At 48.6% G+C, this 15,178-nt stretch overlaps 2 protein-coding genes across 2 annotated transcripts in view; one reads left to right on the top strand and one right to left on the bottom strand.

Annotated features, from left to right (window-relative positions):
* Positions 1-15,178, bottom strand: part of CFAP107 (cilia and flagella associated protein 107) — a 498,422-nt gene that overhangs the window by 84,026 nt on the left and 399,218 nt on the right. The gene's annotated exons all lie outside the window — the stretch shown is intronic.
* The window catches only part of VPS13D (vacuolar protein sorting 13 homolog D), a 431,274-nt gene that overhangs the window by 204,630 nt on the left and 211,466 nt on the right, over positions 1-15,178 (top strand). The window contains exon 40 of the mRNA XM_082274036.1: positions 13,544-13,649. Coding sequence (XP_082130162.1) covers positions 13,544-13,649 — 106 coding nt within the window. The remainder of the gene's footprint in view (positions 1-13,543; positions 13,650-15,178) is intronic.

Raw genomic sequence — 15,178 nt, 5'->3', positions numbered from 1 at the left:
TGCATTAGCGTTGGCATCATGGCTGCGATACTGGATTTTGTAGCTATATGCTCCCAAGAATAGGGCATAGCGTTGAAGACGGGCTGCAGTCGTCTGGGAGATGCCTTTGTCAGGGCTAAAGATCTGAAGGAGTGGTTTATGATCAGTCAGTATGGTGAATTCCCTACCATACAGGTAAAGATGAAACTTCTTAATTGCCCATATGAGCGCCAGAGCCTCTTTGTCAATGTGAGAGTAATTGCTTTCTGCTTTTGTCAAGGACCTGGAGGCGAATGCCACAGGTTTCTCTGACCCATCTGGTAAAACGTGAGATAGTACAGCCCCTAGACCATAGGGTGAGGCATCACAAGCCAAGGTGAGAGGCCTTTGGAGGTCATAATGCACGAGCATGCGTGACGCCAACAGCTTTCGCTTAGAAACTTCAAAAGCACGTTGGCATGCAGCCGACCAGTTCCATCTGGAGTGTTTCTCCAAAAGCTTGTTTAATGGAAACAAAGTGTGTGCTAGATCCGGCAGGAATTTGTGGTAATAGTTCAGCAAGCCCAGGTATGATCGCAGCTGCTGGACGTTGGTCGGGGCTGGAGCTTTTACTAAAGCATCAACTTTGGCTTCCGTGGTGTGTATACCCTCTGCATCCACAAGGTGGCCACAAAACTCCAATTTAGGTACCATGAATTGGCATTTCGCCAAGTTCACTTTTAGACCCTGTTCTTGCAGTCTCGCCAACACAAGCTCCACGTTATGCTTGTGTTCCTGGTCCGTCAGGCCCGTGATGAGCATGTCATCTAACAGGCACTGTGTGAAAGGAATATCCGCCAAAATCTCATCCATTTTGCGTTGCCAAATGGCTGGGGCGGAGGCTACCCCAAACACCATCCGATTGTATTCATACAGTCCCTTGTGAGTGTTGATTGTTAGAAACTTGCGGGACGAAGGGTGGACCTCAAACTGTAAATAAGCTTGCCTGAGATCAAGCTTGGTGAACTTTTGACCTCCTGCAAGAGAGGCAAAAATGTCATCTACTCTGGGTAGGGGATACTGGTCTATCTCCAGTTGAGAATTTAGTGCCATGCGGAAATCGCCACAAATGCGTAAGTCCCCATTCGCTTTCTTTACTGGTACAACTGGTGATGCCCACTCGCTGTGCTCTACCTTTGAGATGACACCTTGTTCCTCCAGCCGGCTTAGTTCAGCTTCCACACCTGCTCGGAGTGCGAAAGGTACCGTCCGAGCTTTGAAGAACCTAGGCTGGGCATTGGGTTTCAGCCTGAGTCTCACACAGTCATGCTTTATTTTTCCCAAATGGTGATCAAAGACTTGTGGGAATCGCTGTTTCAGGGATTCCACCCATCCCTCGTTATCTCTTGATGTGATGGTCACAGTGTTGCAGGGGTTAATGGCGATGTCTGGCATGCCAAAGTGAGCAATCCAGTCTCTCCCAAAGAGAGGGGGTCCCCCATGTTCTAGGATATACAATGGCATTCTCTTTGTCTGACCCTTGTAGGATACCTGTACTTTCACGTACCCCAGTGGGTGGAGTATCTGCTTTGAGTATGTCTGCAGTTTGATTGGTGTTGGACGGACAGTTGTTCGGATCAGAAGTTTTCTCCATTGTTTCTGGGTGATAACTGAAACTGCTGCTCCTGTGTCTACATCCATCTTGAGTTTCTTTCCTTCCACGGTTACCTCTACAGTCATTGCTGAGGGTGCTGAATGCATATGATGTATGTCCAATCTGTGGAGCACTTCCTCATCCTCTGATTCAGATGACGATGTATATCTTCCCACCATATATGCCTTTGTCCTGGGGTTCAGAGGTTGTTTATTTCGCACCTTCTTACTACGGCAGACTCGTTTCAGATGGCCTGCCTTTCCACAATTATGACAGAGCTGATCCTTAAACCGGCAGACTTTGTGATCATGGTCTGTATTCCCACAACGGTAGCAAGCTGACGTCCTGGTTGGTGAGGTTCTATATTTACAGTTAGCTGCAGTTTGCTTGACTGCTGTTCTGAAAACTTCCTCTTTAACCTCTTCCCTTCTGCTCTGGGGGTTCAAAGCTTCTGTATCTTTCACAGCCATTTCCATCACTGAAGCTATCTCAATTGCCTTTGTAAGGGTAAGGTCTTTCTCTGTTAACAGTCTCTTTTGGCTAGACTCACTATTCAGTCCCATGACAAACTTATCCCTCAGTGCAGTTGGTAAATACTCCCCAAAAGAACAGGTTGAGGCTAGTCTGCGAAGGGCGAGCACATAAGCCTTAATATCTTCACCCGGCTGCTGCTGCCGCTGATAGAACCGGAATCTCTCTGCAATCTCTAGTGGTTTAGGCTGGAAGTGATTCCCTAACAGTGTCAGGAGCTCTGCCAAAGTCTTGGTTGCTGGTTTTTCAGGGAAAAGGAGATCCCTAAGAGTGTCATATGTCCTAGCACCAACCAGTGTCAGAAAAACTGCTACTTGCCTGTCGCCTGGGATGGCATTTGCACAGAAATATTGTTCTAATCTTTCAATCCAAGAAATCCACGTTGTCTGTTCGCCATCAAATTCACTTAATGTCCCGATCAATGACATTTTCCTGCTGGGCTCTGTGGGTTTTGTATTCCTGACAATCCAGAGTTTTTTTTCTTCCTTTCCTTTCTCACACGGATAGTAACCTTGTAAATCCCATCCTCGTCGCCACTGTTATATTCTCCGTGTTGTGAGAGACACAGGACTCTGGTCTGGAACAACGGTTGTTTATTCAGGACTCACTGTACAGCATTACAGGACAGCTCTGCATATCAATACATCTCTACATGTGTCTAAAGATGGCCACTCTGCCCCTTGACCCTTGTCATCACTCCTGGGTGGAGCCAGCCTTAAAGTGACAGTACATGTGAAACCCTTCAGGTATAACAGTGTGTGTGTCTCTGATCTCACACTGTCTGTGTATGTGTGTGTGTCTCTGATCCCACACTGTCTGTGTATGTGTGTGTGTCTCTGATCTCACACTGTCTGTGTATGTGTGTGTGTCCCCGATCTCACACTGTCTGTGTATGTGTGTGTCTCTGATCCCACACTGTCTGTGTATGTGTGTGTGTCTCTGATCTCACACTGTCTGTGTATGTGTGTGTGTCCCCGATCTCACACTGTCTGTGTATGTGTGTGTGTCCCCGATCTCACACTGTCTGTGTATGTGTGTGTGTCTCTGATCTCACACTGTCTGTGTATGTGTGTGTGTCCCCGATCTCACACTGTCTGTGTATGTGTGTGTGTCCCCGATCTCACACTGTCTGTGTATGTGTGTGTGTCCCCGATCTCACACTGTCTGTGTATGTGTGTGTGTCTCTGATCTCACACTGTCTGTGTATGTGTGTGTGTCCCCGATCTCACACTGTCTGTGTATGTGTGTGTGTCCCCGATCTCACACTGTCTGTGTATGTGTGTGTGTCTCTGATCTCACACTGTCTGTGTATGTGTGTGTGTCCCCGATCTCACACTGTCTGTGTATGTGTGTGTGTCCCCAATCTCACACTGTCTGTGTATGGGTGTGTGTCCCCGATCTCACACTGTCTGTGTATGTGTGTGTGTCTCTGATCTCACACTGTCTGTGTATGTGTGTGTGTCTCTGATCTCACACTGTCTGTGTATGTGTGTGTGTCCCCGATCTCACACTGTCTGTGTATGTGTGTGTGTCCCCGATCTCACACTGTCTGTGTATGGGTGTGTGTCCCCGATCTCACACTGTCTGTGTATGTGTGTGTGTCTCTGATCTCACACTGTCTGTGTATGTGTGTGTCCCCGATCTCACACTGTCTGTGTATGGGTGTGTGTCTCTGATCTCACACTGTCTGTGTATGTGTGTGTGTCCCCGATCTCACACTGTCTGTGTATGTGTGTGTGTCCCCGATCTCACACTGTCTGTGTATGTGTGTGTGTCTCTGATCTCACACTGTCTGTGTATGGGTGTGTGTCTCTGATCTCACACTGTCTGTGTATGGGTGTGTGTCCCCGATCTCACACTGTCTGTGTATGTGTGTGTGTCTCTGATCTCACACTGTCTGTGTATGTGTGTGTGTCCCCGATCTCACACTGTCTGTGTATGGGTGTGTGTCTCTGATCTCACACTGTCTGTGTATGTGTGTGTGTCCCCGATCTCACACTGTCTGTGTATGTGTGTGTGTCCCCGATCTCACACTGTCTGTGTATGGGTGTGTGTCTCTGATCTCACACTGTCTGTGTATGTGTGTGTGTCCCCGATCTCACACTGTCTGTGTATGTGTGTGTGTCTCTGATCTCACACTGTCTGTGTATGGGTGTGTGTCTCTGATCTCACACTGTCTGTGTATGTGTGTGTGTCCCCGATCTCACACTGTCTGTGTATGTGTGTGTGTCTCTGATCTCACACTGTCTGTGTATGGGTGTGTGTCCCCGATCTCACACTGTCTGTGTATGTGTGTGTGTCCCCGATCTCACACTGTCTGTGTATGTGTGTGTGTCCCCGATCTCACACTGTCTGTGTATGTGTGTGTGTCCCCGATCTCACACTGTCTGTGTATGTGTGTGTGTCTCTGATCTCACACTGTCTGTGTATGTGTGTGTGTCCCCGATCTCACACTGTCTGTGTATGTGTGTGTGTCCCCGATCTCACACTGTCTGTGTATGTGTGTGTGTCCCCGATCTCACACTGTCTGTGTATGTGTGTGTGTCTCTGATCTCACACTGTCTGTGTATGTGTGTGTGTCCCCGATCTCACACTGTCTGTGTATGTGTGTGTGTCCCCGATCTCACACTGTCTGTGTATGTGTGTGTCTCTGATCCCACACTGTCTGTGTATGTGTGTGTGTCCCCGATCTCACACTGTCTGTGTATGTGTGTGTGTCCCCGATCTCACACTGTCTGTGTATGTGTGTGTGTCTCTGATCTCACACTGTCTGTGTATGTGTGTGTGTCCCCGATCTCACACTGTCTGTGTATGTGTGTGTGTCCCCGATCTCACACTGTCTGTGTATGTGTGTGTGTCTCTGATCTCACACTGTCTGTGTATGTGTGTGTGTCTCTGATCTCACACTGTCTGTGTATGTGTGTGTGTCCCCGATCTCACACTGTCTGTGTATGTGTGTGTGTCCCCGATCTCACACTGTCTGTGTATGTGTGTGTGTCCCCGATCTCACAGTGTCCGTGTATGGGGCTGTGCGCCCGCATCCATGTGGGTGTCAGATTGATGGCTGTGTCTGTGCAGCCTCTGTGTCCCAATTCCCATCAATAGGACGGCCTGTATAGGGATGTATGGAACACCTGTGCATCCCCTATAAGGATAAACCTGGCCCCCCCATAGGTGTGCACTGTGCTGTGTATATGAGGCCTCGGAGGGAAGGTGTCTGCATGGCTGATGGGCTCCAGGGCTCTCCTATTTATTTATATATTTATTCACTGAAATGGAACAAAACTTTAAATGGACAGCAAAAATATTAAAAAATGTCATCTTTATTCTACAATCATCGCTGCTCCAGGTGTGTATATATACAGTGGGTACGGAAAGTATTCAGACCCCCTTAAATTTTTCACTCTTTGTTATATTGCAGCCATTTGCTAAAATCATTTAAGTTCATTCTTCTTCCTCATGAATGTACACATAGCACCCCATACTGACAGAAAAACACAGAATTGTTGACATTGTTGCAGATTTATTAAAAAAGAAAAACGGAAATATCACATGGTCCTAAGTATTCAGACCCTTTGCTGTGACACTCATATTTAACTCAGGTGCTTTCCATTTCTTCTGATCATCCTTGAGATGGTTCTACACCTTCATTTGAGTCCAGCTGTGTTTGATTATACTGATTGGACTTGATTAGGAAAGCCACACACCTGTCTATATAAGACCTTCCAGATCACAATGCATGTCAGAGCAAATGAGAATCATGAGGTCAAAGGAACTGCCTGAAGAGCTCAGAGACAGAATTGTGGCAAGGCACAGATCTGGCCAAGGTTACAAAAAGATTTCTGCTGCACTTAAGGTTCCTAAGAGCACAGTGGCATCCATAATCCTCAAATGGAAGACATTTGGGACGACCAGAACCCTTCCTAGAGCTGGCCGTCCGGCCAAACTGAGCTATCGGGGGAGAAGAGCCTTGGTGAGAGAGGTAAAGAAGAACCCAAAGATCACTGTGGCTGAGATCCAGAGATGCAGTCAGGAGATGGGAGAAAGTTGTAGAAAGTCAACCATCACTGCAGCCCTCCACCAGTCGGGGCTTTATGGCAGAGTGGCCCGACGGAAGCCTCTCCTCAGTGTAAGACACATGAAAGCCCGCATGGAGTTTGCTAAAAAACACCTGAAGGACTCCAAGATGGTGAGAAATAAGATTCTCTGGTCTGATGAGACCAAAATAGAACTTTTTGGCCTTAATTCTAAGCGGTATGTGTGGAGAAAACCAGGCACTGCTCATCACCTGTCCAATACAGTCCCAACAGTGAAGCATGGTGGTGGCAGCATCATGCTGTGGGGGTGTTTTCCAGCTGCAGGGACAGGACGACTGGTTGCAATCGAGGGAAAGATGAATGCGGCCAAGTACAGGGATATCCTGGACAAAAACCTTCTCCAGAGTGCTCTGGACCTCAGACTGGGCCGAAGGTTTACCTTCCAACAAGACAATGACCCTAAGCACACAGCTAAAATAACGAAGGAGTGGCTTCACAACAACTCCGTGACTGTTCTTGAATGGCCCAGCCAGAGCCCTGACTTAAACCCAATTGAGCATCTCTGGAGAGACCTAAAAATGGCTGTCCACCAACGTTTACCATCCAACCTGACAGAACTGGAGAGGATCTGCAAGGAGGAATGGCAGAGGATCCCCAAATCCAGGTGTGAAAGACTTGTTGCATCTTTCCCAAAAAGACTCCTGGCTGTATTAGATCAAAAGGGGGCTTCTACTAAATACTAAGCAAAGGGTCTGAATACTTAGGACCATGTGATATTTCAGTTTTTCTTTTTTAATAAATCTGCAACAATGTCAACAATTCTGTGTTTTTCTGTCAGTATGGGGTGCTATGTGTACATTCATGAGGAAGAAGAATGGCTGCAATATAACAAAGAGTGAAAAATGTAAGGGGGTCTGAATACTTTCCGTACCCACTGTATATATATATATATGTGTGTGTGTCCTAATATGCAGGTTGGAGCAGTACATAACAAGCAGTAAAAGATTGCTTCTGATTGGTTGCTTTGGTTTCACTCTTCACCTTAATAAATAATCTTCTCTGATTTGTTGTGATGTGCAATCTCTCCTCTCCTATCTGCCAGGCCTTCCTCTCTCCTACCTTAGAACTAGGAGCACTGCCAGTCTGACTAACCTAGAGCACCAGGTCTATGCTAGAGGTACAGTACTGAGTACACCGGGGACATGTACAGAAGCTGCCTTCCCTCTATATACGGGGGGGGGGGGGGAATTTATACAGGAGGGGGGCTATATACAGAGGGGGGATATACAGTAGGGGGGCTATATACAGAGGGGGGATATACAGTAGGGGGGCTATATACAGAGGGGGGATATACAGGAGGGGGGCTATATACAGAGGGGGGATATACAGGAGGGGGGCTATATACAGAGGGGGGATATACAGTAGGGGGGCTATATACAGAGGGGGGATATACAGTAGGGGGGCTATATACAGAGGGGGGATATACAGTAGGGGGGCTATATACAGAGGGGGGATATACAGGAGGGGGGCTATATACAGAGGGGGGATATACAGGAGGGGGGCTATATACAGAGGGGGGATATACAGGAGGGGGGGGATATATACAGGAGCATCTCATACAATGAGAATATCATCAAAAAGTTAATTTATTTCAGTAATTCAGAAAGGTAATCTGCGCTGACTTTGGGGGACCAACACCAGCAGATGACACGGCTCCCCAAATCATCACTGACTGTGGAAACTTCACACTGGACCTCATGTAACTTGTATTCTGTGCCTCTCCACTCCTCCTCCAGACTCTGGGACCTTCATTTCCAAAGTAAATGCAAAACATTCCACAGTCAGTGATGATTTGGGGTGTCCTCTGCTGGTGTTGGTCCACCAAAGTCAGCTCCGCCCTCTAGCAGGAAATTCTAGAGCTCTTCATGCTTCCCTCTGCTGACCAGCTTTATGGAAATGCTGATTTCATTTTCCAGCAGGACTTGGCACCACCCACACTGCCAAAACTACCAATACCTGGTCACATGATCATGGGATCACTGTGCTTGATTGGCCAGCAAACTGGCCTGACCTAAATCCCATAGAGAGTCTGTGGGGGATTGTCAGGAGGAAGATGAGAGACACCAGACCCAACAATGCAGAGGAGCTGAAGGCCGCTATCAAAGCAACCTGAGCTTCCATAACACCTCAGCAGTGCCACAGGCTGATCGCCTCCATGCCACGCCGCATTGATGCAGTAATTCATGCAAAAGGAGCCCCGACCAAGTATTGAGTGCATCCTATACTGTATGTGGCATTAGGGGTACTGGAGGGGGGGTATAGAGGTACAGCATTAGGGGTACTGGAGGGGGGTATGGAGGTATGGCATTAGGGGTACTGGAGGGGGGTATGGAGGTACGGCATTAGGGGTACTGGAGGGGGGGTATGGAGGTACGGCATTTGGGGTACTGGAGGGGGGGTATAGAGGTACGACATTAGGGGTACTGGAGGGGGGTATGGAGTTACGGCATTAGGGGTAATGGAGGGGGGTAAGGAGGTACGGCATTAGGGGTAGTGGAGGGGGGAATGGAGGTACTGCATTAGGGGTACTGGAGGGGGGTATGGAGGTACTGCATTAGGGGTACTGGAGGGGGGTATGGAGGTACTGCATTAGGGGTACTGGAGGGGGGTATGGAGGTACGGCATTAGGGGTACTGGAGGGGGGTATGGAGGTACGGCATTAGGGGTACTGGAGGGGGTATGGAGGTACGGCATTAGGGGTACTGGAGGGGGGTATGGAGGTACTGGAGGGGGGTATGGAGGTACGGCATTAGGGGTACTGAAGTCCCTCTATAGACGGGGAATCCATCTTGATTTAGAATTGATTCCCGATTTCCTTCTCTTCTCATCTTTTTTTTATTTTTAAAGCTGACCTGTAACCACCTAGAAGAAGCCGTATAATGCAGCGGCTGCGGAGTCTTTCCTTTTTTCAGAACATCCCCGTGTTATTCATCCTTTTACTGGCTTCGCTTTCTGTGACAGACTCCGGACACCCCGACTGGGGATCTCCGTCCAAGAAGTTGCTTCCTAAGCTCTGGATCGCGAGATCCGTGAATCTGGCTATAGATACCCCAAGAACTCGACAGTACAAGTTTTGAAGTCAACCAGAATGAACTGTTTATTGAAACACAGGCATAAACAGATATACACTGTGGGACAACCCCTCCCCCTTAGCAGCCAATCCACATACACATATACATCCGTTAGGAGGGGAACCCTTGGGGGAATCAAAAATGGAGAAAGATCTGGGAGTCTTGGTTGATGATAGATTAGGCAACAGCATGCAATGTCAAGCGGCAGCTGCCAAAGCCAGCAGAATATTAGCATGCATAAAGAAAGGGATGTATTCCAGAGATAAGACTATAATCCTTCCACTTTATAAAACTCTGGTCCGACCGCATCTGGAGTATTCTGTCCAGTTCTGGTCACCAGTCCTCAGGAGGGATGTGTTGGAGCTGGAGAGAGTCCAGAGAAGGGCAACTAAACTGATTAGGGGATTGGAGGACCTTGACTATGAAGAGCGTCTACAATTGCTTGATTTATTCTCCCTGGAGAAGAGACATCTGAGGGGGGACATGATAGCAATTTATAAATATCTTAATGGGGATCTCAGCTTAGAAAAAAAGCTGTTCATTCGAAGGGATTGCATGAGAACTCGAGGGCAAACAATGCGATTAGAGGAGAAGCGTTTTAACCACAGGCAACGTGGGGGGTTCTTTACTGTTAGGGCTACAAGATTGTGGAATTCTCTACCACAAGAGGTGGTTTCTGCGGGTAGTATGGTGGCTTTCAAAAGACTCTTAGACTTACATCTCAAGGATCAGAACATTCAGGAGTATGTGAGATGATTACAGCCACACACATCTACACAGGTTGAACTGGATGGACTATTGTCTTTATTCAACCTCACCTACTATGTATGTAACTATGTAACATCCCATAACAAGTTGATCTTAAGGCAGACAGAAACAATAGAACAATGGGATACAGGTACTTACCAATAACAAACCCCACCTCACTATCTATCCCCACCCCACTTCACTATCTAGCAAGGGTCTATGAGACACTCCTGCAATATTCTATCAATCTGAAATGTCAAACCGTTCATCTTCATACATTTCCTGAGGGACATTGTCCAGAAGTATTATTGTCCCAAGTGAAAGAGCCCCTCACTTTTTCAACACAAACCACACATATAGAACCCAGGATAACCGGGGTAACATGAAATGGGTGTAGGTGTACAGCGAGTCTGATTAGTGCAGACCAGACTGGGGTTCTTGGTCACCCCTCCCCCCTAATAGACACAGGGTGACTTACACATAAGAGGGGCCGGGAAAGCTGGTCAAGGAGTTTCCCAACCTCTCTAAAGTAATCTGGGTTCCACAAGCCCCCCAACCACAGTGACTCCCGTCACATATCTCCCCTTTCGGCAGGAGACTAACACAGAAGGAGACCCCAAACGGGTTGACTTCAAAGTTAGTCCGTAGTTCCAGTCCCCCAATGTCTGCACCCACACAGTACCCCAAACAAATTGTCCGGAAAAGATCGTTACTCACCCAGCCAACCTCTGCCTCTCTTGTAGAACATAACCCCTGCTAGGGAGAAGTGTAGACTGGTCCTTCTCCCTGGAGTCCATTTAGCTGCTGGAGAGAAGACAGGGTGGCTGGGATCACTCCATCATGCTGTTGGGGATCTGGGCCGACTACCCAGCATCCCTGGGGTATCCAGGTGGAGACAGTAGTCCCATCCACTTTTCCTCGCTGAAAATCCACCAGTGCTTGTTCAACAAGGCTGACATCCTCCTGTCCCAATGCCAGACCTTTTTCTGGGGTTGTGTTAGTGGAAACCGAAGTCCCATCCACTACCAAAGGGAATCCATCTTCTGTTAGTTGGGGGCAGAGGCCAGCAGCACTCTGCCCTGTTGTCAGCTCTTCTGCTGGATTGCTGTCAGTGAATACCGCAGTCCCATCCACTGATATCAGCTCAAGCTGTAGTTGTGAGGTTCCGATTGCATTCTCACCCTGGAGCTCCTGCGGAGGTGATTGTTGTGGGCAGAGGCCAGTAGCGTTCTGCCCAGCTGCCAGCTGTTCCACTGGGCAGTAAAGTGAAACATCGGTGGCCTTGCACAAATCCTTCAGGGCCACCGATTGTTGTATGCAGGGGTCCACAGCACCATGCTCTAAAGTCAGCTCTTCTGCAGGAGGCTCACTAGGATGTTCCTCCTCAATAGAAAAGTCTATTAAATCCCCAGTCTCTGGTGGTGTCTGGGGATCGAGATTCACCATCTCCTGTCTGTGGAATCCAGAAGATGTTACTGGTGCTGGGCAGAGGCTGGCAGAGTTCTGCCCTGTTGTCAGCACTTCAGCTTTGAGAACAGCAATCTCCGGAGTTTCCACTGCTGACTCATAGACATGCTGCTGAACGTGTTCTAGCAGTTCCCTGTATGCCCTTTCCAAATGCTGTTCTTTCCTTAGCAAGTGTTCTAGATCAGGTTCCAGCTCTGAGACCCCTGTGAGACGGAGCATAGCCTCTCTGTATTCTCGCAGGTCCTCAACACAAACACATCTGTAAGGCTCTCCCACAGTAATCCAGGACCACCAAAGTCATATCCCCCCGGAGAGCATTCTGATGTCTCTCCTAATTATTTCTGCTCTGCGTGCCATTGCAGAGCCCGATACTGATTGTCCACTCTATCTCCTGCTGGACCAGCCTGTCCAACTCAGATACCCATTGCTCCTGGGGCCGCTCTCCGCAACTCCCGTTGATCAATGGCCCGTTCCCCTGGGGTTGTAAAGCACTTTCCCTGGTATATACCAGCAACCAGAGGGCTCCAATTCAGAGCTCCACCCAAATATGCCACCTGAGCTCCAGGTATTGATCCACAGACCCCGTCCTGGGGTATACTGAAAGGGCGATCCGCAGCACCCCCTCAAATTCTGATGCCAGGTCCATATCTCCGTTGGGTCAACCAAAGTCTGCTATCCCGATCTTGGATCCCGGTGGAGGTTTGGATGTCCCAGACTGCAGGAAGCATCCCACCGCTGCCACCAATGTGACTGCGGAATCCGGACACCGCAACTGGGTATCTCCACCAAGAATCTGCTTCCTAAGCTCTGGAACACGGGATCTGTGAATCTGGCTATAGTTACCCCAAGAACTCGACAGGTAATGTAGACCCCCACAGGTACTGTAGACCCCCACAGGTAATGTGGACCCCACATGTAATGTAGACCCCACAGGTAATGTAGACCCAGATACATGAATGCAGCTCTTCAGGGGTGGTTACAGGTCAGCATTAAGTAAAGCATGAAGATAGAGAGGAAGAAAAACCACCCTCCCCATATGAGGTCTCCTATGAATGTTCTCCTCCTGGATTGATGACCCCCCACTTCCTCTGCACACGTCAGTGGCAGGATTTGGTTCAGAACCCTGGAGATCCCACCAATGAAACGTTCCCCTATCAGGTCCCTTCTGTACATGTCCCCCTCCCCCAGCTCTGCACAGGCAGATTCTTTGTTTTGTTTCCTGAAGTTTTGTTGGAATATTTCATCTTTATTTTATTTTGTTATGTGAGTTAAAGTATAACTAAAGGCAAAACCTTTTATTTTGAATGGAGTGGAGTTGGATCAGATCCCCTGTCAGGGGTCTTTATATTTGGTGTTGGATGGAGGGGGGGAATCGGACCCCGTCAGGTTTATATCTGGTTTTTGGATGGAGGGGGGGGGGGGAATCGGACCACCTGTCAGGGGTCTTTATATATGGTGTTGGATGGAGGGAGGGAATCGGACCCCCTGTCAGGTTTTTATTGCTGTCTTTGTCCCATTAGGGAGGTTCTCCCTCTCATCATTGAAAGTGAAAGAAAATCTCACATTTTGGGTTGTCCCCAGAGAAGTAATAGAGGGGAAATCTGGGGGCAGGTCTGGGGATCTGGGGGGGGGGGGGTTCCCAAGGAATTCCCTTTTATTTTCAGGGATTTCCTCTCACTTCCTGTTTGGTTATGGGACAGGAAGTGAAGGGAAATCTCTGCAATGGGGCGCAGATGGCAAAAAAATGGGTTATAACCCTCCATTACTCTGTCCAAAATGAAGTAAAAGTTTTGGCTCCGGTTCTACTTTTAAGTTTTATATTGTTTTTTTTTTTTTTCATGTTTTCTTATCTTTTTTTATCCTCTTAGTATTTTTCCTCATGGTTTGTTGCATACATTGTTCTGATTCTTTGTTGCATACATTGTTCTGATTCTTTGTTGCATACATTGTGCTGATTCTTTGTTGCATACATTGTGCTGATTCTTTGTTGCATACATTGTGCTGATTCTTTGTTGCAGTTGAAATGAAGACCCCGAAGCGCAGGCAGCCCTTTGTTCCCTTCGCTCTCCGGAATCACACCGGGTGCACGCTCTGGTTTGCTACGTTAACTACGACGCCCACCCGGTAAGGAGACCCTCCCCCCCCCCCCCCCTAGGATTTTCACTAAAATGCCATTTTACTTTTAGCCCCATTTTAGTCATCTGCAATTTAGTTTTAGTCGTGTTTTAGTAAACCAAAATCGAATGTGTTTTGTAACGCATTGTTTAAGCATTTCTGTAGAATTTACAAACTCATTTTTGACTCCGGGAGTAAAAAAAATATCATGTGATTATTTATGGTATTGAGGATTGAACAAACTCACAGATACAGATTTAGCCTCTCTGGGTGGTGGTCTAAGGAGGCCTGTAATGCTGCCCAGTGCTCTGCATGGTCTAAGGAGGCCTGTAATGCTGCACAGTGCTCTGCATGGTCTAAGGAGGCCTGTAATGCTGCACAGTGCTCTGGATGGTCTAAGGAGGCCTGTAATGCTGCACAGTGCTCTGGATGGTCTAAGGAGGCCTGTAACGCACAGTGCTCTGGATGCTGGTGGTCAGAGGCAGCCTGTAATGCACAGTGCTCTGGATGCTGGTGGTCAGAGGTGGCCTTTAATGCACAGTGCTCTGGATGCCGGTGGTCAGAGGCGGCCTGTAATGCACACAGTGCTCTGGATGCCGGTGGTCGGAGGCGGCCTGTAATGCACAGTGCTCTGTATGCTGGTGGTCAGGGGAGGCCTGTAATGCACAGTGCTCTGGATGCCGGTGGTCAGAGGTGGCCTGTAATGCACAGTGCTCTGGATGACGGTGGTCAGAGGCGGCCTGTAATGCACAGTGCTCTGGATGCTGGTGGTCAGAGGAGGCCTGTATTGCACAGTGCTCTGGATGCTGGTGGTCAGAGGAGGCCTGTAAGGCACAGTGCTCTGGATGCCTGTGGTCAGAGGAGGCCTGTAATGCACAGTGCTCTGGATGCTGGTGGTCAGAGGAGGCCTGTAATGCACAGTGCTCTGGATGCCGGTGGTCAGAGGTGGCCTATAATGCACAGTGCTCTGGATGCTGGTGGTCAGAGGAGGCCTGTAATGCACAGTGCTCTGGATGCTGGTGGTCGGAGGCAGGCTGTAATGCACATATTCTCTGGATGCTGGTGGTCGGAGGAGGTCTGTAATGCACAGTGCTCTGGATGCTGGTGGTCAGAGGCGGCCTGTAATGCACAGTGCTCTGGATGCCGGTGGTCAGAGGCGGCCTGTAATGCACAGTCCTCTGGATGCCTGTGGTCGGAGGCGGCCTGTAATGCACAGTGCTCTGGATGCTGGTGGTCAGAGGAGGCCTGTAATGCACAGTGCTCTGGATGCCGGTGGTCAGAGGCGGCCTGTAATGCACAGTCCTCTGGATGCCTGTGGTCGGAGGCGGCCTGTAATGCACAGTGCTCTGGATGCTGGTGGTCAGAGGAGGCCTGTAATGCACAGTGCTCTGGATGCCGGTGGTCAGAGGTGGCCTGTTATGCACACAGTGCTCTGGTCAGAGGGTCTGAAAATATCGCTTTATTTACTCTCCTGCGCTGGGTGAGAAGTCTCAGTGTGGTGTCAAACTCCTATCTTGACCTATTACTACATATGGATA

Source organism: Pelophylax lessonae, assembly GCF_965119305.1.
Source record: "Pelophylax lessonae genome assembly, chromosome: 12".
Taxonomy (NCBI): domain Eukaryota; kingdom Metazoa; phylum Chordata; class Amphibia; order Anura; family Ranidae; genus Pelophylax; species Pelophylax lessonae.
This window is presented reverse-complemented; position numbering and strand designations above follow the sequence as displayed.